At 49.4% G+C, this 24,057-nt stretch overlaps 1 protein-coding gene across 3 annotated transcripts in view; it reads left to right on the top strand.

The window, feature by feature from the left end:
* Positions 1 to 23,176, top strand: part of HNF4A (hepatocyte nuclear factor 4 alpha) — a 28,180-nt gene extending 5,004 nt beyond the window's left edge. The window contains exons 3-10 of one of the 3 annotated variants that reach the window (XM_049868713.1): positions 1,037 to 1,131; positions 7,219 to 7,325; positions 8,044 to 8,199; positions 11,590 to 11,677; positions 12,752 to 12,907; positions 16,121 to 16,357; positions 21,026 to 21,148; positions 22,284 to 23,176. In XM_049868713.1, coding sequence (XP_049724670.1) covers positions 1,037 to 1,131; positions 7,219 to 7,325; positions 8,044 to 8,199; positions 11,590 to 11,677; positions 12,752 to 12,907; positions 16,121 to 16,357; positions 21,026 to 21,148; positions 22,284 to 22,426 — 1,105 coding nt within the window. In that variant the 3' untranslated portion in view covers positions 22,427 to 23,176. Of the gene's footprint in view, positions 1 to 1,036; positions 1,132 to 7,218; positions 7,326 to 8,043; positions 8,200 to 11,589; positions 11,678 to 12,751; positions 12,908 to 16,120; positions 16,388 to 21,025; positions 21,179 to 22,283 lie in introns of all 3 variants that reach the window. The other 2 variants (XM_049868712.1, XM_049868711.1) reach the window with 2 other exon arrangements.
* Positions 23,177 to 24,057: the final 881 nt, after the last annotated feature.

Below are 24,057 nucleotides of genomic sequence, written 5' to 3'. Positions count from 1 at the left end.
TACAGTGTAGAACCAGTCCCGCAAGCCCGTTGTTATTATTCTCATTTTAGCAAGTAAGGACCCAAGAGCATTAAGATCTAGCCTCCTCTGAAGCCTTAGAGCGTGGGGCCATCCTCCAACCTGGTGCTTTTCTGGGGCAAATGGGGGATTGACCCCAGGCCTTTCCACTTACCAGGCTCCCTACAGCCTTAGATATGTCTCCTTCAAAAGATCTCCCATTCTGGGTAACAGCAATAGTAAAATAATAAATAATAGCAGCCGTTAATTATGAGCACTTGCTGAGCTCTTTTGTATATTACCTCACTTTTACCTGCCAACACCTCTCTGAGGGAACCCTGGTGACACAGTGGTTAAGAGCTCAGCTGCTAAGCAAAAGGTCGGCAGTTCAAATCCACCAGCCACTCCTTGGAAACCCTATGGGGCAGTTCTACTCTGTCCTATTGGGTTGCTATGAGTCAGAATCGACTGGATAGCAATGGGCAGGGGGGCAGGCTACCTCTCTGAGGTGGTTACTAATGTTATTCCCATTTTATAGATAAGGAAGCTGTGGCTTGGCAAGGGCTACAAATTTACCCAAGGTCACCAGGTTCAAATGAATGGCAGAGCCAGAGTTGACACTCAGGGCCCCACCCCTGCCACTGGGCTGCACTGTTTCTACTTCATCTCTCTCTCCAAAGAGTGGTTTACGCAAGCCACCTGCTGTGGACACTGAGCTTTTAGAGATGTGATGGAAAGCAGTGTCCTGGTACTCAAAAGGCTAGGTTTCCCAACTCTGCACTGTCACTGATGTCCTGAGTGCCACAGGGCCACATGTTGCCTCTCTGACCCTCAGTTTCCCCATCTTTAGCAGGACAGAATTGGACTCTTAAAGAAGCCACAGGGCCTTTCCACCTCCTGTTCAGTCAGCATGGGAACTCTTGGGATGAAGGGTTCGAGTAAGGAAGCTGGGGGTCAATCAGATGGCCAGGGTCCTAGTTCCTTCCTGGGAGGGGGAAGACTGTCCCTTCTCCATCCAACCATCCAAAGCCCTCCCCAGATTTAGCCGGCAATGCGTGGTGGACAAAGACAAGAGGAACCAGTGCCGCTACTGCAGGCTCAAGAAGTGCTTCCGGGCTGGCATGAAGAAGGAAGGTGAGCCCGGCCCTCCCCCTATTACCCCTGCACCCCACCCACACCCACAGCTCCCTGAGAGAGTCATTTACAACTGCAGCCACGACTTTATGACTAGGTGACAGGCCCCAGGGTGACTGGATCAGAAGAGAAAGGACTTGCTAATGGCTGAGAGGAGGGAGGGCCTGGAAATCTGACCATAGGGAGGGGCTGGGCTTGGTCTTGAGAAAGATTCGAAGAGATAAGCTCCCACTCAGCTAGGAAGCTCCCAGCAGCAGCTGCTGCCATGACTGCCTTCACTACCACAAGGCAGCCACATTGGGTGATTTTTCTCAATACAATATTTCAAACTTCAGGAAAAGTGGCGCAAATGATGGTACAACACCCACCACCCAGACTTAATAAATTCGACCAGCTGGGAGCTCTATTCCTCAGCTTCCTGTCCCAGGGACACCTGCCCCAATTCCTTTACTCTTCATCCTTATGTACCAGGTGATTGCCCAAGTTTTCATGTTCTAGAAAATGGGGACGAGACACCAGACTCGTCCTGGGTGAAGGTCGATGGGAAGATGGGAGCGTGACATTAAGGGCTTGCCAGGCCTTCCGCTACCAGCTGCTGCCAATTGCTGGGCTGGGCATTTCTCACATTTGATAGCTCCTTTTATTCTCATGACGAGCCTGTGTGGCTGGCACTATTATTATTCCCCCCTTTTCATGGATGAGGGAACGGAGGCCCAGATTGGTTAAGCAAATTGCCCAAGGCCCCGTAGCTGGTCAACAGAAGACCTGAGGTATGAACCCCAAAAGCTTGGGAGTCAAATTCAATGCTGTTTGGACAATGCTTCATCTCTACCTCCTCATGCCCTCCAGACCCCAGAAATATTTAAAATTGTTTTCAGTCGAGCTCATGGGACAAATACCTTTTAACTGTTTCTCAAAGTAATTGGAGGTTGTTTTCTAATGTCTTTGTTTCCTTCTCCCCCAAACTCACTGCTCCCAGCTCTGGGACTAGCCCCAGACCTTCACTCCAGCCTACAGTTATGCCACCTGAGCCAAACCCTGAGTCTAGTCCTGTACAAACACACACACCCCACCACACCCCAGGAGCAAGAACCTGGGACCACCACACCCCAGGAGCAGGAACCTGGGACCCAGCCTGCCCCAGCATGACAGAGGAGGGGACGCCTGGCTTTGGCAGCCTCCTCCTCTCCTGTCAGCCTCTGAGCCCATTTTCTCTGCCTCACCTCTCGGAAATGCCGTCTCTATGGGGCTTTAGTCTGAGCGCATGAGTCCTGCTGGAAGATCTGGGTCTGCTGGCCCCAAGGAAGGAGTGAATGGTCTCCAAGGCCTCCTCCTGCTCCAAACGCCGCAATTCTAACCCCCAGATCTCAGTGATTTGCAAAGTGGGAGAAGGGCTTTTTCAAACTACCAATATGTTTTCCTCTCCCCCGCCCGCTTTTCAATAGGGCTGAGCTTCTCTCACCCACTCTTCCAAGCTGAGAATCACTCTGCGGAATGAGAAATGTTACGAATGGGAATGTGATGCACATATGAACAGTTGGAGACAAGAAATAGGTGGAGAACTACAGTCTAAGGGCCTAACATTCTATGATTTACAATCAGTGATTCTATTATCCCGATAGTCGAAGACTTTAGAATTCTGTGATTGTCCAGAGGTGTTATTCAGACGGTTTGTGTTCAAGAGAATGAATCTTTCATGTTGAAATTTCAGGCCTTGAGACAGGCAGGTGAGGAGAGCTGTTGGCAGCCAACCTGAGCAGATGGCTCCCTACCTAGGCTGGATATAGGCTGGTCCTGCAGGTGGTCAGTCTTTGTATCTGTCTCTCGTTAAACATACAGAGTCATTTTCACATGGGTAACGTCAGGGAAGCTTCTGCCCCTTCTGGGCTCAAATTTTCCCATCTGTAAGACGAGAGGATCAGATTGATGGGTCCAACTCTGTGGGTCTAACCACACATTCAGCGACATACCTGTACAGGTAACATGACCTGCCAGGACATGTTCCCTGGCCCCCTCTTGCTGAGCTGTTGCTGAGCTAGCAGATTCCATGCCCAGCCTCCCTGAGGGGTTGAAACCCCAGCCCATTCAGCCTTAGCTTGGCCTTGAAAATAGCCATTTGCTTCTTGGCCCAGAGGAAGCGACATCATACCAGGAGGCTAGGAAATTTGGCTGACAGTAAATGAGCATGGGCTAGTAAACATTGGTACTTATTTACATGCCTGGGTCAACCAGAAGATCATGACACACGCAATCACTTGGTTGCTTTGAGAATGGGCCAGGGTTGCAAAGTGTTCAGTTGCCACCATGGTCAAGCTCTGGGGAGTTAAGGTGATTACTAGTTCTACTTAAGTCTTATGGAGCCTCTGGATGGTACAAATGGTTAACACGCTCGGCTGCTAACTGAAAGGTTAGATGTTCAAGTCCCTTCACAGGCACATTGGAAGGAAGGCCTGACGATCTACTTCTGAAACATCATATTCTGCCCTCAACACAATTCTACTCTCACATACATGTGGTCGCCATCAGTCAGTCTTACAGCCTCAACCACCCCTTCTTGGCCTGGTGGGCAGTTCCCAAAGCCATAAGAAATTCTCACTGGAAGCTTCACTGATCAGGAGAATTGGGACAAGTTTTTATTTCTCTCCTAGATAGCTTTAGCAGGGTTTGGGGACTGAAACCCAAAAGTAGTCCTCGAGGACAAGAAAGTCTGAGCTGAAAACATAGGGATTATAAAACAGCCAGGTCTATAAGGAGGCCATCAAATCTATTTCCTCCCCACTTCACAGATGGGGAAACAGACCAGGGAGGTATTGTGATGGGTCAGGACTAGAACTCAGGCTCCCCAAAGCTAAGCAGACACCCAACTCCCTGGAATGAAACTGGGAGTGATCAGCTAGAAAGGCATCTTCTCTGGTCTAGATTCCCAAAACTTCCTCTCGAGCACAGGAAAGGGTTCCAAATCCCTCAGGCCTGTAAGTCTCGGCCTAAGAACCATTCCACAGGGGCTGGAAGCAGGTTCCCTGGAGGGACAAAGACTCTGGGCAGAAACCTGGGTTCAGTGGGCCCAACCACAGGCTATGATTTTTTTTTCTGCAACCAGAGACCAGGCAGACGGACACTTGCCTGGACCTTAGCCATCAGGCCTAGGGGACATACTCAGTTCCTGGCATCTGAAACCCAGCCCAGAAATCAGGCCCAGGGGTCTGGGGTGCGGGAGATGTGGGAATCCAGTTGGTAATGGACCAGGGCCTGTGTGACAAGGACCTTCTTTGGACCTGGGCCCTGCCCCCCTCCAGGCTCTCACTCAGGGGTTCTCTGGGAAGACAGGCTCATCCTCCTCTCTGCCTCTGCCCCATTGGTTAATATTCAATAGAAGTTACATTAGGTCCCCGACCCTGCTAATACTGAGCAAACATTTGGAAAACATCATTCCGTGACTGAGCTCGCGCTGGGGCGCTGATAACGCCCGCCTAACCTTGAGGAGCCTTCTCTGCAGCTGCTGACACCAGCCCTTTTATTCTGCCCGCCTCTGCCACTGGCGCCCCGGTGGGTGCGGGCGCCTGGCAGGCCCAGCAGCCACAGCAGGGTGTTGGCGGGTGGGGCTGAGCACCAAGCAGGGCAGAGGAGCTGGGCTGTGAGCTGGCGTGTCCAGGGTGGTGGGGCAGGAGACCAGTGAGGCCTCAGGAAGAGGTCTCCTCTTATCTCTATTAAGGAGAGGGTCCCTATTAAACCCCACTGAGTCCTGGACTCAGTTTGGAGTATTTGACTTTTGTCTGATTTCTTCCCAGCAGCTCTGCGTAAGATCAGGGAAAAGTTGAAGAATTGGAAAGTCAATGTCCCCTTGACAAAAAGGGTACTTGTAAGAATTAGAGTGTGTCTCATCCAACTCCTTCTTTCATTTACTCAGCAAGTATTTACTGAGCATCTACTGTGTGCCAGGCACTGTTCTAGACTCTGGGGCTACAGCTGTGAACAAGAGGGACATGGTTCCTGCTCTCTGGCACTTCCCTTCGCGTAGAGAGCCAGGCAGTAAACACGTGAACAAATCATTTTACATTAAGTGCAGGGAGAAAAATAGAGTAGGGTGAGGGGACCGAGTGTGAGGGAGGAAATGCCATATTAGACAGGGTGTCTTGGAGAAGGTGATGTCTGCTCAGAGCCATGAGCGAAGCAGAGACGCTAGGTCATATGGGAAAGAATTCTGAGCAGTGCAAAGGCCCTGAGGGGGAGTGTGCCAGAGATATCGGAGGAAGAGTTGTTAAGTTGTTAGGCACCATTGAATCAATTTCCGACTCATAGCAACCCCATGTGACAGAGTAGAACTGCTCCATAGGGTTTCCTAGGCTGTAATCATAATGGAAGCAGATTGACAGATCTTTCTCCCATGGAGCCGCGGGGTGTGTTCCAACCGCCAGATTTTCAGTTAGCAGCTGAGCGCTTAACTGTTGCATCACCAGGGCTCCTTGGAGGAAGAGCAAGGAAGCTGGTGTAGCTGGAGCAGAGGAAATGAGGGGAGGACGTAAAAGGTGAGATTGGAGAGGAAGTGGGGCAGGATCTTGGGGGCCTGGTGCTGTAATGAGGAGTTGTAATTTTACTCCATGTAAGGGACACCACCTGAGTTTTTAAGGGACACCACCTGAGTTATGTTTTAATAGGATGAGTCCTTACGTGGTGCAAATGGTTAACATGCTCAACTAGTAACTGAAAAGTTGGAGTTTTGAGTCCATTCGGAGGTACCTTGGAAGAAAGGCCTGGCAATCTACTTCCAAAAAATCAGCCATTGAAAACACCGTGGAGTACAGTTCTGCTCTGACACACATGGGTGACCATGAGTTGGAGTCAATTTGATGGCAACTGTTTGGTTTGGTTTTTCTGTCTTATGAGGCCAGAAGCAAGGAAACCAGTGAGGAGGGTCTGCCTTAATCCTGGAAAGGGGCCCAGGGCTCCACTTAGGGTGGGAGCAGAGGAGATGCCAGCAGCAGATCTATTTTGGTGGGATTACTGACAGCGTTTGCTGGTGGATCCAATGTGTGGTGTGAGAGAAAAAGGAGTCCAGGAAGACGCCAGGGTTTTTGGTCTGAATAAACTTGCCAGTTCCTGCGATGGCAAAGACTGCAGAGGACCAGGTTTAGGAGAGAAGCAGTAGTGTTTGAGATGGGAAAACTGAGGCCCAGCAAGAGGATGTGGTTCCCACGAGCACACAGAGAGTGAATTCCAAACAGGAACCCAGGTCTCCTGCTTCTGCCTCCCTCTTTCTAGTTTCAGCAAAGCTTCGTTGCACTGTGAGGCCTCTTGGATTGCCAGGGACAGGGTCTGGGCAGCAGACGGTCCATCTGACATCTTAGGCCAGGAGTGGCCTGAATGGAGGTGGCCAGTGGGGTGTGGGGCCCTGGTGGACAGAGGCCCAGGTCCCTGAGTTCCCGGAAGAGAGCCCAGGGGTGGGGAGGAGTGGAATAGCTTTGCCTTGCTGTCTCTAAGAAGGTTAGATTAGAGCACTAGCAGTTCCTGCTGGTGGATGGGACCTTTGGAGCAGGTGGAGACCTCCTGATCCCCTTGTCCAGGGCTCTGTCCCAGTGCTCCAAGCCATCTTGGTGTCACCCAGAGTAATCCCTTTTGCTTGTTTTATACACTTTCATCTGGAAAGAAAGGGACCCTTTTCTAAAACAGAGCTTGGAAACCTATGATCTTGTCAGATGCCCTCTTCAATGATCAAGACCTACCTTAAGCCCTCTGTGAAGCCATCACTATCTTGCATGCCTCCCACAACAGGTTGATCACTCCTCCAGCTGCCCTATTGTGTGAGGGGGAAGGGGGGTGAGGAGAGGGGAGGCAGGTTGCTGGTGTCTAGAAACTTCTTCAACAAGCTGAGTTGGAAGTAATCTTCGCTCATTCCCACATGTTGACTTGGGCTCTGCCCAATAGATACCATCCCCTTCCACCTCCAAATGCTTTTCTTTTACCTTAGGATAGGCTTGCAGTTATCTCTCTAGGTTGAATTCTCTCCCCTTATACCTCATCCACTCTTTGTGAGTCATGGGACCCCTGTCCCCTGGCCCCCTCCTCACTGCGCTCTCTGCCTCCTCACAGCCGTCCAGAATGAGCGGGACCGGATCAGCACTCGAAGGTCAAGCTACGAAGACAGCAGCCTGCCCTCCATCAACGCCCTCCTACAGGCTGAAGTCTTGTCTCAGCAGGTACTGGGGTGACTTCCCACCTGTCCATGGACCCCTTCCACCTGCCCAGGGATCCCCCACACCAAAGAAGAGTCTCACCCTCCTCCACCCCTGTTCTCCCAGCCAGGCCCTGGATCAGCAGGTAAAAAGGTCCTCATATCTAGAAGGGAAACTGAGTCCAGAAACAAGGCACCGTCAGTGCCCCACAGCCTGTTTTGTAGCAAAGGCAGAACTTGAATGCAGGTCTGGTGCCCTGGGACACTTTATAGTTCATCCTGCTGCCTGCATTCGCTCTCACTGAGGGCCTGAGATCAGCTTAGCCCTGAGAGGACTGAGTGACGGCCAGAGGTGGCAAACCGACTCAGCCACCCCACTCTGTGTGACATTGGGCAAGTCACAGCCCCTCTCCGGGCCATAATTTCTTCATCTATCAGATGAGAATGATAATATTTGCCCTGCTCTCCCCTGGGGCCAAGGGGTTCTTTGGAGTTCTTGGGAGCTAGAAGGGGGGCTGTAGGGGCAGACAGCAGGGGAAGGCCCAGAGGGAGCCCTCGTCCCTCATGTCTGCCTCCACAGTGTGTCACCTTTTGCCTGCTCTGTCCCTGACCTTCCTTCAGAGCTAGGAAGGCACCCATAGTCCAGGACCCCCTTTTCCAGACGTGGAGAGGGGTGCTGTGCAAGGGACAAAAAGTGTAGGGAGAACCTGGCCATCCTCAGAGTTTTCCTTTGACTTCCTCAGATCACTTCCCCTGTCTCTGGGATCAATGGTGACATCCGGGCCAAGAAGATCGCCAGCATCTCGGACGTGTGCGAGTCCATGAAGGAGCAGCTGCTGGTGCTGGTCGAGTGGGCCAAGTACATCCCAGCTTTCTGCGAGCTCCCCCTGGACGACCAGGTAGGGGAGACAAGGGCAGTGGCAGTGGGCAGCACAGGGCACAGGGTCCTGCTGGCCCACCCTGGGTATAGCCGTGGGGGCTGGTTTAATTTTATCTATCAAAACATGCACAGTGCTCCAGTGTGCCTAGAATTGTTTTACTCATTTTACAAATATTAACTCATTCAATCCCTCCAATGAGGTCGGTGCTATTATTATCCCCATCTTATAGGTGAGGAAACTGGGACACAGAGAGGTTCAGTAGCTTGCTCAAGGTTGCACAGCTAGTATCCTGCAGAGCTGGGATTAGAATCTAGGCAGGCACGCACCAAAGTCCTGCCTCCTAACTACAGCACCATACAGCTCTCCTGAGGCCAGGGGTCAGGAGATTTGAGCTTGAGCCCTGGCTGTAAGACTGTGTGACCTGGGACAAGTTACTTCCTCTCTTGAGCCTCAGTTTTCTCATCTGTAAAGTAAGAATGGTAATATCCACTTCAGAATGTTGTCGGGAGGACTGAGTACCTTGTTATTTGAAAAACACAAAGTCATGTAATGGAACATCTACATGGGGCCTGGATGTCACCAGCTGTTCTAAATGTTAGTTTCTGCCTTGCATTCCACCAAGACGGTTTAACTCAGCATTTTATTTCCCAAAGTGCATTCACTGGAATACCAAAATGTTCCAGGGAAAAAAGAGGGCTGGACTGGAGGAGTCTGGAGACAGATGAGTTTCTGAGATCCCGGATACGTCAGCTCCTGCACAGAGCAATCGCTAGGCCCCCGCAGACATTCTCCCCGTCTAGAAAAGGGGAGCTGGCCTGGGCCACCTTCCCAGCTCTGAAGGCAACTCAGGGCACCAATGAACAGGTAGCCCAGAAACCGGCTCCTGGTGTGTTTGCTTACATATTTTGCATATTTGCACAAGAGATTTATAATGCACGGCAGTACATTAAAGTTTCTGAGAAGTCCTGCTGTCAAGGTAGCTGTTGAAGTTTGAGGAACCCAGGGCTTCCCAAACTCTTTTGGCCCCCAGACTCTGCCAGAACACCTAGCATGGTGGGATACACCATGCAAACGCCAGTTGGCTGTCCTGGCCTCACACGGGCTGGGACTGATGCCCCCTTGCACGGATTCCTCCCCCTTTAGGAGAGATGGCAGGGCAGGTGTTTTGGCCAAGCTGCCCCTGCCCTCTCCCCTGCTTCTCTGCTCTGGCCCCGGTCCCCTCTGCTGGAGAGTCTACATTAATGTTTAATCCCTTCTGTTCCTTCCCAGGGGCTTAGCAGGGCAACAAGACACCCCCAAGCTGAACAATTGTTAACCTCGGTTTCCCACCCAAACCTCCCTGGCTGAAGCTCAGAGCATTCTCAGGGAGCAATGATGGGTGGCCAATAACGTGGGACAATCATTAACTGCCCCCCCATCTGCCTGCCCACCCCCCAGAACAACCACCATGTCAGGGGGCTGAACCTGGGACCAGGTGGTTGCCAGATCTCCACTCATGGACCAAAAGGAGCCCACCTTGCCCAAGATGGGCAGGAAACGCCTGGAGAATAGGGGGACATTGTCCTCCAAAGGACACCCAAAGTCTGTCAATGGTGCCCCAGAAACCAGCTTCTAAGTTTGTTTGCTTGTTGGTTTGTTTTGGACATCAATCCATAGAAACCTAGAAGATTGGGTACAATTGGACAAGGGGACTGAGGGAAAGGGATTTGCCCAAGGTCAGAGAGCAAGCTAGCCCCAGAGCTGGGATTCTAGAGCAGGTCTTCTGTCTGTGAGAGCCTCTGGGGGTAAAACCCCTAGCCCAGAGCCTGGAACCTGGTAGGTGCTCATCAAGCATCCTTTGCCTCCCTTTGACCTGGTCATGGAAAGTGTTTCTCAATTCCCTTCTTTTTTGGTCATCCTCACAAGGTTCTAACTACAGGGGAATAAAAGGGGTAAGGACAGACGGCTGCCCAGGAGGGGCCAAATATGGAGAGAAACTCAAGAACTTTGTTCATTCATTCATCCACTCACCCATTCCTTTGTTCTTTTATAACAAACATTTATTGAAGGCTTACTATGTGCCAGGTATCTTTCCAGCCTTAGAGAGGCCTTCTCTGACCTCTGCATCTAATGTAACCCCTCTTGCCCCAATGTTCTCTACCACACTACCCTCACCTTCTTCCCTCCCTCCGTCTTTCTTCCCTTCCTCCTTTCCCTCCATCCTCCCTTTTTTTCTTCCCTCCCTCCCTGCTTTCCTTCCTTCCTTCATTCCCTCCTTCCTTCTTTCCCTTTTCTTCCATCTCTCTCTTTCTTTCCCTCCTTCCTACCTTCCCTCCTCTCTTTTCCTTCTGACCTTGTCTCTCTTATTTACCATTGTGTCCCTGAGTGCCTGGCACTTAGTAGGTACTTAACATTTGATCATGGAAAGAATGAACAATTCAACGAATTAATAAACAAAAGCATTTTACCTTCTAGTTTGGCCTGCTAAAAAACGTCTGAATTCCTTAACCTAGCCTTGCAGATAAGATCCTTGAGACTACCAGCCTGCTACTACTGTTGACCAGCCCATCATTTGGTCTTCCTGCAAACACTAAACCAAATGGTGCTGAAAGGACAGGTGACGTCCTGTGAACTGCCTGGGCCCCCATCTCAGAGTTCAGTCTTCACAGGCTGCCTTGTCCTCCCTTCAGGGAAGGGATCTGTCAAGCTGACCCCTGCCAAGAACCAGCACTCACACCTTTGCCTTGGGAAGAGCCGTCCCTGAGAACCAATATCCACATCCAAATTCTTGTAACTCTGAATCTTAGAATCCTACAATGTCAAGTGGCAGATGCCCTGGAGCAGTGATTTTCCAAATACCAGTGCACAGCTGAATCAACTGGGAAGCGTGCTAAATGCAGATTCCCAGGCCCCACCCTATGGACCTTGGTCCATAGAATCAGAACCTCTGGTAGTAGGGTCTAAGAATCTGTTTTTATAATGCACCCTTCATAATTCTCTGTAGCTGGTCCATTGGTAGGAGTTCAGGACCCACAGTTTTAAAACTTTGGGGGTCATAGACCCTTTTGAGAACCTGACAAAAGCCTTTGAGCCTCTACTGAAAAGAAGGTTGCCACCAATTTCACCAGGCACGTGGATAGGGTGGCGGGGAGAGGAGCAGCAACTGCCCGGGGACACAGCAGTTCCTGGGCAGGGTCACTGCAAGGTTTCCTGGCTCCAAGCTGCATGTCTTTGCTCCTCCTGGGGTTTTGCTGAGTCTTCCCCAGGCCCCTGGTTATCACTTCGGGGAGGAAGCAGCAGTGCTGTGATACTGACTTTCTAGTTCGGGCAGGAACAGACAGAGGGGAACATTAAGATGAGTTGCCAGGGCACTGAGCTACCAGCAGCAGCCTTCCCAGGGGTGCAGACGCTATCCCTTCTCTCTTCCAGGTGGCCCTGCTCAGAGCCCACGCCGGGGAGCACCTGCTACTCGGAACCACCAAGCGATCCATGGTGTTCAAGGACGTGCTGCTCCTAGGTGAGGACCCTGCCTGCCCCTGCCAGGGCTCTGAGAGGGCACAGCCAGCAAGGCACATGCCCAGGCATGGGAGGTTTCCAGGATGGCAGGCAGGGGTGGCGGAGGCAGATCAGGAACAGCCCTGTCCTCAGGCTTGCAAATGGAAGATTGCAGGACTCGCTTCTCAACTGTATTCCCCCTAAGATGTAAGAAATGAAAGTTTCCCAGCATCAAAGTTAAGGGGGCCTGGTGACACAACAGTTAAGAAGTACATGGCTACTAACCAAAAGATTGGTGTTTTGAACCCACCCAGCAGCATCACGGGAGAAAGACCTGGCAATCTGCTCCTATAAAGATTACAGCCAATAAAACCCTATGGGGCAGTTCTCTGTCACATGGAGCCACAAATCAGCTCGTCAGCACCTAAAAACAACAGCATTAAAGTTAGAGCGCAGTCAGGGTTATCCCTGAGTCCCCCGTCCATTCTGATGTGCTTTCTGGAGTTGGAGGAAGAGGCACACCCAGAACGGCGCAAACCCCTGGCCCATGTCAACTGTGCCTCACAGCATGTTTATTTATTATTTTCAATGCTTCTGTAAGGCACACTATGTGCCAGGTACTATTCTAAGGACGTTACAAACATTAACTCATTTAATACAATAACCCTATAAGGCACAGAGAGGTTAAATAATATATCCAAATATGCCTGGCTATAAGTGGAAAAGCCAGGATTCGTCCTGAGCAGCCCAGCTCCAGAATCTGAGCCCTTAACCTTTTCGCTTTGGTGTCTCCTCTCAAGTGGCCCTTGATCGTCATCCGTCTTGTGAGTTGTTTTGGGGAATGGAGCTCGGGTGACGCAAAAGGTGTCTTTGAAAGCAGGCTCCAGCCCCAGCCAGTTGACTTCAGGCAACTCACCCCCTTGATCTGGGCTTCAGCTTCCTCATCTGTAAAATGGTCATGAAAGTCCCTGTGAGACCCACTTCCTGCGGTGCTGGCTAATTGCCAATTGCAAAGTGCACACCCAGGCCAAAATTAGGGGAGAGCGGTAAACCCAAGGGTGGCCGTCCCATCCCCCCTCCCTCCCAACCCACCCAGGCAATGACTACATCGTCCCCCGGCACTGCCCAGAGCTGGCGGAGATGAACCGCGTGTCCGTGCGCATCCTGGACGAGCTGGTGCTGCCCTTCCAGGAGTTGCAGATCGATGACAATGAGTATGCCTGCCTCAAAGCCATCATCTTCTTCGACCCAGGTACAGCCCACACCTCCCACTGGTGGCCAGACCCTCTGCCAGACTTCTCTTACTGGGTTACAAACACTGAGCTCACAACCTCGTTTCGTTGTTACAACAACCGGGAGAGGTTGTTTTCATTAGCCCCATTTAACAGATGAGGAAAATTGAGGCTCAAAGGGATGAAATGACTTGACCATTCACACAGACGCCAAAGGCCTGGTTTATTCCTTCCTTCCTTATCTCCCTCCCTCCCTCCTTCCCCTCTCTCCCTCCCTCCTATTTTCCTTTCCCCCCCTTTCCTTTCATCTTTTCTTCTTCAAAAAAATTTATCAATGGAATATCTACGCGTTCTTAAAAATGTAACTAGTCCCCCATCCCGCTTGTCCAGCCTGAGGCCTCTTCCCCAGGGGGAGCCACTCCTCATTCTTATAGCTGTTTTTCTGGTAGTTACCACTTCAGCTCTAAACAAAATGCTAAGGCTTCTTTTTTTTTTCCATTTTAGATAATGTTTTCCCCCTATGGTAGTTAACGAAAGCCTGGTGGCTACAGCTGGTAGCCATAGGTCCGCAGTTCAAATCCACCAGATGCTCCTTGGAAGCCTTCTGGGGCAGTTCTACTCTATCCTATAGGGCCACTATGAGTCAGAATCAACTCGACGGCAACAAGTTCGTTGTTTTTTTTTTTTAATGATAGTTGAGGATTTTACTCTCTTCATTTTCATCTTTTCTCCCCCATCCTCCCAATATATTTTTTTTATTGCTATTTAGTGTCTCTGTTGATTGCCTTTGTAACCTTAAGTTATGCACTTACACCATTGTTTCTTGTCCTATCCACTGCAGATGGTGTCTTCCAACTCCTTGCTTAGCGGAATGAGGCTGTTACATCCCTATCCTTTCCTTCAGCTCTTGACTATCTCTCTCTCTCTCTGTTCCATCTACTGGCTTTGGTCATCTGCATTTTTGGAAATACAGCTATGTAGTTACATCTTTGTGCAAAGCGTGATTTCATTTCCCAATGTCAAGGTGCCTCAGCCCAGGAAGCTTGCTTGCTTCCTTTCCTCCATACAGGCCCTGCGTGCTAGGGTCCTGCCTGCAGGCAGATCACCTCTAGTGATAATAGTAATGAAGGGGAGGATAAAAACCAGTGGCCATCCAGTCCGACTTATGGTCGCCCCATGTGCGTCAGAGCAGAATTGTGCTCTGTAGGGTTTTCAGTGACTGATTTTTTGAAAGTGCCTCTGGGTGGACTTGAACCTCCAACATTTCAGTTAGCAGCTGAGCCTGTTAACCACTTGCACCACCCGGGGACTCTGAAGGGGAAGATGACCACCACTTATTGAGTGCTTATTAAGACACCATTCTAGACACTTGATGTGGGTTATCTCTTACCACTCATAACCTGGAAGCCCTGCTGGCATAGTGGTTAAGAGCTACAGCTGTTAACCAAAAGGTCGGCAGTTCGAATCACCCAGGCACTCATAACACAGTACCTGTGAAGTTGGTACTATCATTATACCCATTTTTCAGATAAGGAAACTGAGGCTAGGAAGATTGATTAGCTTGCCCGAGATTACACAACCAGGAAGTAGTACAGCTTGCTTTTGAAACTCAGACTATTTAGCTCTCAAGTCCATGTTCTTACCACCATATGCTATTCCATAGCTCCTGGACAGTGAGATTTCTAGCCTAGTTCCATTGAGAGGGGAGCCCTGGTGGCGCAGTGGTTAAGAGCTCGGCTACTAACCAAAAGGTTGGCAGTTTGAATTCACCAGCGGCTCCTTGGAAGCCCTGTGAGGCAGTTCTACTCTGTCCTACAGGGTCCTGCTGAGTTGGAATCGACTCAACAGCAACAGTTTCGGTTTAGTTAGTCCACTGAGGGCTTGACCCAGGCTGTGTCCGCTGCAGTGCTCTGCCTGAGGCCGGGCAGGTAGTAATTGCTCTGTAAAATATGCAGGGTTACCAATGCTGAGTCAGAGTCAGCGACCTGGATTGGAGGGGCAGGGGCCCTAGTCTAGGGTCTGGCATGTGGTAAACCCACCCATTGCCGTCAAGTGGATTCCGACTCATAGCAACCCTATAGGTCAGAGTAGGACTGCCCCATAGGGTTTCCAAGGCTGTATTCTTTACGGAAGCAGGCCACCACGTCTTTCTCCTGCGGAGGGGCTGGTGGGTTCAAAATGCCGATCTGTCGGTTAGCAGCCGAGCACTTAACCACTGCGCCACCAGAGCTCCTTTGGCATGTAGCAGGTGGTCATAAATGTTTGGTAACTGATGAAAGAATGTACAAGCACCTTTCACTGGAGAGAGCCCTGGACTGAAAGTGTGGGTGAAATTCTCTTTCTACCACGTACTTTGTTTGTAAAAGGGAGAATAAAAGCATTGCCTTCGTGAAGGTTGAGGCAAAGTACTGGATGACCATTGAGTCCCCTTCTAGAATTTACTCTTTGAATTTTTCATTCTTTCATCCTTCCATTTATCTACACATTCCTTCATCCACTCACCCATTAAACAAACATTGACTACTCATGGTGCTATCCCTGCCCCACTGAGCTCACAGTCTGGTGGGAGAGACACTTATTTCCTGTGTGGTCGGTACCAGTGGGAAGGACAACAGCACTTTGGGGGCTTGGAGGAGGCTCATAACACAGACTTGGGTAGGTGGAGCAGAGCAGCGTGCCTGGAGGAGGTGAACCCTAAGCTGAGATCCCAAGGTGTTGGGAGGCAGGAGCCAGGACAGGGGGCCAAGAAGGGAAGACTATTCTAAGGTTGCAGAAGCAGCATGTGCGGAGGTCGGGAAGGTGGGCCCTCAGCTGCGGGATCTACCAGTAACTGCCTGTGTGACCTGGAGCAAGTGTTTCCCTTGCCCCATGCCTCAGTTTCCCCCGTGTAAAATGAGGAGGTTGCTAGGTGCTGTCTTAGTGTGTTCCTTTAATCCTGTCTCTCCAGCGCAACCCCCATCACTCAGTTCTGCATTATAGGAAATGTGGTAGAAACATTTTTCTGTCACAGTCCAGGGAGCCACAATTTCTGCTAGCGTACCCTGGTGATTGAGGACCCTGAGCCTTCATGCCAGTCCTGCCGAGGACTTATATGTGACCTTGGTCCGTTAAGCATCCCCTGTCTGGGCCCCACAAGTCAGGGACATATTCTCCAGGTGAGGTCTGGGTCCTGCTTCCCCAGATGCTCCAGCTGGTCCCCATTGCCCTCCCTTGTACACTTTTTCCGGTTGCAGATGCCAAGGGGCTGAGCGACCCAAGCAAGATCAAGAGGCTGCGTTCCCAGGTGCAGGTGAGCCTGGAGGACTACATCAATGACCGCCAGTACGACTCACGTGGCCGTTTCGGTGAGCTGCTGCTGCTGCTGCCCACCCTGCAGAGCATCACCTGGCAGATGATTGAGCAGATCCAGTTCATCAAGCTTTTTGGCATGGCCAAGATCGACAACCTACTGCAGGAGATGCTGCTGGGAGGTCCATGCCAGCCCCAGGAGGGGCTGAGAGGTGGGCAATGAGGGCATGAGACAAGCTTCACACAGACCTGGGCTCACCTGCCGTCTCCATTGCCTCCTCACTGGGTAGCTTTGGGCGAGCCACTTAACCTGTCTAAGCCTCAGTTTCCTCATTTGGAAAATGGGGACAATGGCCCATTTGTTCAGGCACTGAGGGGCTAGCATTGCCAGTCCCTGTTTTAAGTGCTGGAGATTGAGCAGAGAACAAGATCTCTGCCCTCTGGGAGGTTGTGTGTGTGTGTAAGGGCTGATGGGAATAGGCAGAAATCAAATATAAAAAAAGTAAGTTAACTACAGATTTTGAAATGAACAGGTAATATGAGAGAGGGTACCTGAAAAGGGGCCTCTTTAGATAGATTGGCCAAGGGGGATCTTTCTGAAGTGGTGACTTTTGTTCTAAGACCTGATGGATAAAAGGATATAGAACATTTAAAAGCCAAGAAACAAACATTCCAAGCACAAGTAACTAGTGAAAGGCTCTGAGGCAGGAGAGGTTTGTGTGTTGAGAAAGAAGGACAAGGCTGTGAGATGGGAGGAGTTATGAGATGAAGATGGAAATTGGATGAAAGCTAAATCATAAACATACGGGCTTGTAGGGTATGGTCAGAAATTGGAATTTTTATTCTTACTGTAGCAATTGTAAAGCGAGTGACAGTCAGACTAATATTTTGAACAAATCACTCTGACCGTTGGGTAAAGAGGGGATTTCAGGGAGGCAAGAGTGGAGGCAGGAGGCCTTTAGAACGTTACTGCCACTGACCAGGAGAAGGACGATGGAGGGTTAGACTAAGGTATGACTGTGGAAATGGAAACAGCATAGATAAGTTTGACAATGTATTTTGGAGGTAGAAGCCACAGGATTTGCTGATGGATTGGATATGGGGAGTGAGGGGAAGAATCAAAGACGACACCTAGAATTTTGCTAGAGTGACAGGAATGATAGTGGAGTTACTGAGATGGGGAAGATTGAGCTATGGTGGTGGTGGTGTGGGGGTAGACCAAGAAATCCGTTATGGACCTTAGTTAAGCTTGGGATGACATCCAAGTTGAATTATCAAGTTGAGTTATATTAGATATCCAAGCTGAGTTATTAAGGAGGCAGTTGGATGTATGAATCTGTTGTTCAAACAAAAGCTCAAAGTTCAGGGTGAAAGGCAGCTCCACAGTTTCCCAGTGGTTAGGAGGCAGGAGAATGAAGGCACCACTGAAAGCGGTCGAGGAAGACTAGACAGTGGGATAGCAGAAAAGCCAGGAAAGTGTGGGATTTCAGAATTCAAGAAAAGAGCATGTTTTAAGGAGAATGGAGCATTTGATTGTGTTAAATGCTGGAGAGAGAGATCCATTGAATTTGGCAACATGGAGGTTCTCGGTAATTTTGTTAAGAGCAGATTCAGAGCACTATGGGAATGGAAACCAGACTTGGAGTGTTCCAGAGAGTATGAGTGTGAAATTACAGAAGGGGAGATAGTGAGCGTGGACAATCCTTTGGATCTGTTTTACTATGAAGGGGATCTATGAGGGCATCACGGATGATTACAAGGGACGACTTACAATGGTGGACCATGGAATCTAGGCTGAATTGAAAGAAGAATGAAGATAGGGTGACAGATGTGTAAAGTGGGGTCAGTGACTTGACAGCCTCAACGATTTTGAAGAATTTCTGCAGTGATGGTACTAGATTACGTGAGCTAGAAGGATAGGAGGTAAAATCAAAGCAAAAGTGCTTAAACTCAAGATTTTAGAGGTGATGCATTAACTGGGGATGACATGTCCCAGGGCAGGATTTCTCAGCCTCGGCACTATTGACGTTTGTGTCTGGATAATTCTTTGTTGTGAGGACAGTCCTGTGCACTGTAGGATGTTTATCAACCTCCCTGGTCTCCTCCCACTAGATACCAGCAGTATACCCCAGTTGTGGCAACCAAAAATGTCCCCAGACATTGCCAAATGCCCCCTGGGGGAGGAAATGACAAAATCACCACTGGTCTGGGGTGTGGCCATGGGATAGATGGCAGAAATGAGGGCCAGGAAAAGATAACTTCAGTCAAGTAAAGAGGGTAAGGAGCTGAGAGGGCAGGGTGCCAGGTGGATCACCCATGTGCATCTTGAACTAGCCAGAGAGATGGAAGAAGCAGGGATGAAGAAGACAGTGAGCTCGAGACTGAGCGGGAGGTAGAGATTACCACCGAGAGTTCTCAGATGATCCCTTCAAAGGGCATGGCATGAGCATTAAAGGAGCTGGAGGAGGAGACGTCTGGGAATGGTCATAAATCAAAAAAACCAAGCTCACTGCTGTCAAGTCAATTCCGACTCATAGTGACCCTGTAGGACAGAGTAGAACGGCTCCATAGAGTTTCCGAGCTGCATCTGTCGGATTCGAACTGCCAACCTTTTGGTTAAGCAGCCGTAGCACTTAACTACTACGCCACCAGGGTTTCCGGAAATGGTTATATAGAGGTAGAAATCCTCACCTTAACCTCACCTTCTAGCCTTTATTCAATATTTATTGAGTATTTGACGTATGCCAGGCACATAGCGGGCTTACCAGTGCACAAGATGTAGAAAACCCCTAACCTCTTGGAATTTAAATTAGACAAATCATCACCTGAACAATGACTATATAATTACAATGATTATAACTGCTCTGATGGAAGAAGGTGGGGTTCTATGAAAATATAATTGGATTGGGAATGAGACAGAGCCTCTATAAGGAAGTCACATCTGATCCCTTCATTGGTAGAGAAGTGGACTGACCAGAGGTTTAAGGAGGAATGAACGACAAAGTTTGATAATGGGTGGTGTGGGGATAAGTTAAGAATCCTGAGCACCCAGGTAATCTTGCTGCCACTTGGTGCCCATGTCCTCTCCACAGAATAGGGATGCCAGGGTTGGCATAATGAGACCTCACCTTTTTGGCTTCTTCTGGGCCCAGAATTTGGACATTCTTCGAGCCCCATCCACTTCCCCATTCTCATCAAAGCCTCATTGAGCACCTGGGCACAATGATTACTATCTACATTCCATTAATATCATTGTCATATTTGTGTTTGGAGACCATTTGAATGAGGGTGAATGGGAAGTGGAGAGGGCATGACCTCTCAAGAGTAGGTGTGGTACAGCAAGGTAGTTTCTGTTCCCCCAGAAACCCAATAAGGGAAGTCTTCCCTGAAGGTTCCCAACAATTTCATCCATAATATAACAAACAACTTTGGTGGTTGGGAAGTGAACTGTGGGTGCCACAGTGAACCAGCATGTGTGTCAGCATTTTACAAGCTCCAAAGCACTTTTACATATGGCAGGGTTTCTCAACCATGGACTATGGATATTTTGGGTTAGATAATTCTTTGTAGTGGGGACTGTCATGTGCGCTCTAGGATGTTTAGCAGCATCCCTGGCCTCTACTCACTAGATGCTAGTAACATCTCCCTGCCCCACTCACACCCCTAATAGTGACAGACAAAAATGTCTCCAGACATTACCGAGTATCCCCTGAGGGGGGCAAAACTGCCACCAGTAGAGAACAGCTATCATATGATAACTCATTTGATTCTCACTTCAACCCTGTGAGTATGGGGTTATTACAAATCAATTGTCATTGAGATGAGGATCAGGAGCTTGTTCTCTGTTGCCAGATAAACTTGGGCAGGAAAATTAATCTGTCTGTGCCCTGTCATCTGATCTGTAAAATGGGACAGTAATGGTTGTGAGAATGAAATTATTTAAAACACAAAAAGCTCTGTACAACAGTGCCTGGCATGTGATAAGTATTCAATAGTTGTTAGCTATTATTGAAACAGGTGTACTTTAGAGGCCTCTGCCAGCCCTAAAATTCCATTACTATCATTCTCATATTTGTGGACATGGCCTATTACCAAATCCCACCCTATATGGTACTGTTGTTCCCTGACACATTTTTTGAGCAGTTACTAGATTCCAGACGCTTTGTTAGACCCCCAAAGAAAAAAGAAAAATGCATCTATAATTGTAATGCCGATAGGCAGAGGAAGTGGCTTGTCCCCCAAAATAGGTTTCAGAAGAAGGAGAAATTTACTTCCTACTGGAGTGGGGAGAATCAGGAGAGGCTTCCTAAAGGAGAAAATATCTGGGCTGGGATTTGGACTTGTGGATAGGGTAGGGAAGTAGGGAAGTGATCTCTAACGGAAGCAATAGCACGAGCAAGAGCATAGAGATAGGAAAGTAAAGGGAACACATAGATGCTGTAAGTAGAGCCATTTGGCTGGAGCAGATGTGTGAGAGATGAGGCTGAAAGGTTAGTTGGGACCAAATGGTTGAAGGCATTGGATGCCAAGGAGCTTTGAGAGCCATTGATTAAATCCATTATAGTACTATACAGTCAATACACCACTGATTATAATATTTAAATAATTTCAGAGCTTCCTTATATACTCCTTGTTCCTTTCAAATCACTTTTGCTGTCTTGGTTTGCTGGACCCTCTCTATGGATAGGAATGGTAAACCCCAGTTTCCTAACCCAGAAATAAGTACCCAACAGGCACTGTCAATAATGGATGGGCAGGTTGATTGGCCATACCTGACGAAGATGATGCCTCAAGGTCTATGGTTCTCATCCCAGATCCTCCATTCTAATTGAGCCCCTCTTCACCTGCAGGGTCCTCCAGTGATGCACCCCATGCCCACCACCCCCTGCATCCTCATCTGATGCAGGAACACATGGGCACAAATGTCATTGTTGCCAACACGATGCCTGCTCATCTCAGCAATGGACAGATGTGTGAGTGGCCCCGTCCCAGGGGGCAGGCAGGTGGGCAATCTGGGAATCTACCCAGCAAGGGGTGAGGATGGGACCTGAGAGAGGAGGCAGAAGAAGGTTGGGTCTAGAAGGTGGGAACCAGTATACATCAATGCTCTGTGCTCCAGGGTAGGGAATGAGGGATGAGGTTGCCTATTTGTTAAGGCTGTTTAGTCACTGAGGCTGTCCACTGAGATGCCTGACAGTCTCTACTCAATAAATCTCACCTTGAGATGAGGCAACCCACCGGATGAGGTTGCTATTGGGTAAGGATGTTCATTGGATGAGAATTCCATTAGGAGATATTGTCCATGAGGTAAAATTGTTCCCTGAAGTAAGGTTGCCCAATTGAGTAAGGCTATTCATTAGACAACTGGGTGAGGCTATTCACTGGGTGAGGATATTCACTGGGCTAGACTATTCTCTTAGGTAAAACCTCAGAAGAGTGAGTTTGTCATTGAGTAAAATTCTTCAAAGAGTAAGATTATCATTGGGATGAGGGGGTTCACTGAAATGAGATTTCATTTTACTGAGACTGTTCTTTGAGACAGTTGTCCATTGAATGATGTTGTCATTGCGATAACATTGTCCACTGAGGTGCCGTTGGATAATTGGATCAAAGTTACTCACTAGTGGGGTAGGGCCAATTAGTTTCTGTTGCTAATCTCTTAAATATCAAAGATGTGGTATTTTTGGAGCAAATTAGCCTGACCTTTGGGTCTCACTTATTGCTGCTCCTTCTCCAAAGAAAGAGTACACCCAATGCATGTCTCATTGCCCTTGGGGAGAGTCAAAGTTGGGCCCTGGGAGAAGCAGCCCAAGTTTTCATCTCAGATGGTGTAAAGCATGGGGGTTGGTAGGACTTAGATGCAAGACTCTGGCCACAGAATCTATCCCAGCCACAGCCTTCCAGACCTCATGGAATTTAGTCTTTATGATCTGGGGCTCATAAAAGTTTTGAGCAGTAGGAGACTTTAGGAGTTATCCAGTTTAAGTCTTGCATTCTACAGATGAGGAAACTAAATCTCAGAGAGGGGAAAGAGTTATCCTAGGGCTCTTCCTTTGCTTCCCCAAAGGGCTGGAATTCTGAGTAGCTCCTGTCTCTTTGTCCCTCCAGCTACCCCTGAGACTCCACAGCCCTCACCGCCAGGTGGCTCAGCGTCTGAGCCCTACAAGCTCCTGCCAGGAGCCATTGCCACGATTGTCAAGCCCCCCTCTGCCATCCCCCAGCCAACCATCACCAAGCAAGAAGTCATCTAGCAAGCCGCTGGGGGTCGGGGGCTCTGCTAGCTCCCCGCAGCCCCCTCAAAGAGCGCCTGGTGATCACTCGATTACAGCTAAAGAAGGCATGACAACAGGGCCAGGCCCAGAGCAGTAATGGAAAGGGCAAAGGGCCCGAGGACTTGTGCCAAGGGATATATCCCATTGCCACCCTTCACCCTCTGCTCTGGGTGACAGGGCTTTGACTTCGGGAGACCCTGGCTGGAAAGCTGCCTTGGACAGCTTTTCTCATGCCGAAGACACTGCCTTCACCTTCATCCATATCCAACCCCAGTTTCTTCACCCCAAAGGACAGCTGTCTGGAGACAATATGGAACCCTCCTTAAACATAGCTTCTTTCTCCCTCAGCCTCTCTAAGTATGGACATAATACCCAGACACAGAGCCCTTTTAGGGTGGGTCAGATTGCAGCACATTAACCCTCCCAGTTCTGCCACATCAAACTCAAATGTTCCTCCCCTCCACTGTCACCATCCTTAACCAGTAGCTGTTAAGTTGATCCTGACTCATGGCCACCCCGTGTGTGTCATAGTAGAGTTGTGCTCTGCAGAGTTTTCAATGGCTGGTTTTTCAGAAGTAGGTCACCAGGCCTTTTCCAAGGCACCTCTGGGTAGACTTGAACCTCCAACCTTTCAGTTAGCCACTGAGCCCATTAAACATTTGCACCACCCAGGGATCCTATTTTTTCTGAAGCTACCTCTCCAGAGGCTGAAGAAGACTCCTAACCAATTCCCCCAGTCATTCCAGGAACATGTTAAAACACTGGGGCCAGGCACAGCATAGGAGACTGTTGAAAAGGAAGAGACAGTTCCTTCTCTCACCCCACCTCACTTCCCTTCTTCAAGGACTTGTGTGGGTGTTTGGAGTCTGATCCCTATAGGCTTTCAACAATGAGAGAACCATCCAAGGTTGACAACTGCAACAGGAACTTGGAGGGAGGGCTGGAGTATCAGAGAGAGCACCCAGAAGGAGGCAGACTGTCCGCAAGGCCTTGAAGGAAGGGTAGGATTAGAGCTGGTGGAGAAGATGAGACAGGACATTCCATGTGAGGGGAAACAGCCTGGGCAATGGCTAGATGTCAGAAGAATGGTGTTAGGAGGAAGGCGGTGAAGAGACCAGACTGTCTGGAGCAGAGAGGGCGTGGGGGCTTTGAATGCCAGTCTGAGCCCTATAGACTTGGTTTCCTAGGTCATGAGTAGCTGAGCTAGGTTCTCAGAAGATGAATACAACAGTCCTATAGAGGTTAGTAGTGGACTGAAACATACCAACAATCACAAAGGTGGCGCAGGACCTGGTAATGTTTTGTTCTGTTATAGATAAGGTCACTATGAGTTGGAGTCGACTCGACAGCACCTAACAACAACAGCAGCAGAGATTGGCAGGTTGGGAAGGAGCAGGGAGGTCAGATGGGGGCCCTGATATAATCCAGGTGAGAGTGATGAGACCTGAACTACAGCGTGGCTTGGGGATGGAGAAGGAGGGATGGTGAGCCCTCTCAGATCACAGAGATATGAAGGAGGAATTAGCCCCGTCTTAAGGCACTTAACATGCATCATCTCATTTATCCTCACAATTACCCAGAGATCACTACAGAAGATGAACTTGAGTTCC

Source organism: Elephas maximus, chromosome 25 (genome assembly GCF_024166365.1).
Source record: "Elephas maximus indicus isolate mEleMax1 chromosome 25, mEleMax1 primary haplotype, whole genome shotgun sequence".
Taxonomy (NCBI): Eukaryota; Metazoa; Chordata; class Mammalia; order Proboscidea; family Elephantidae; genus Elephas; species Elephas maximus.
This window is presented reverse-complemented; position numbering and strand designations above follow the sequence as displayed.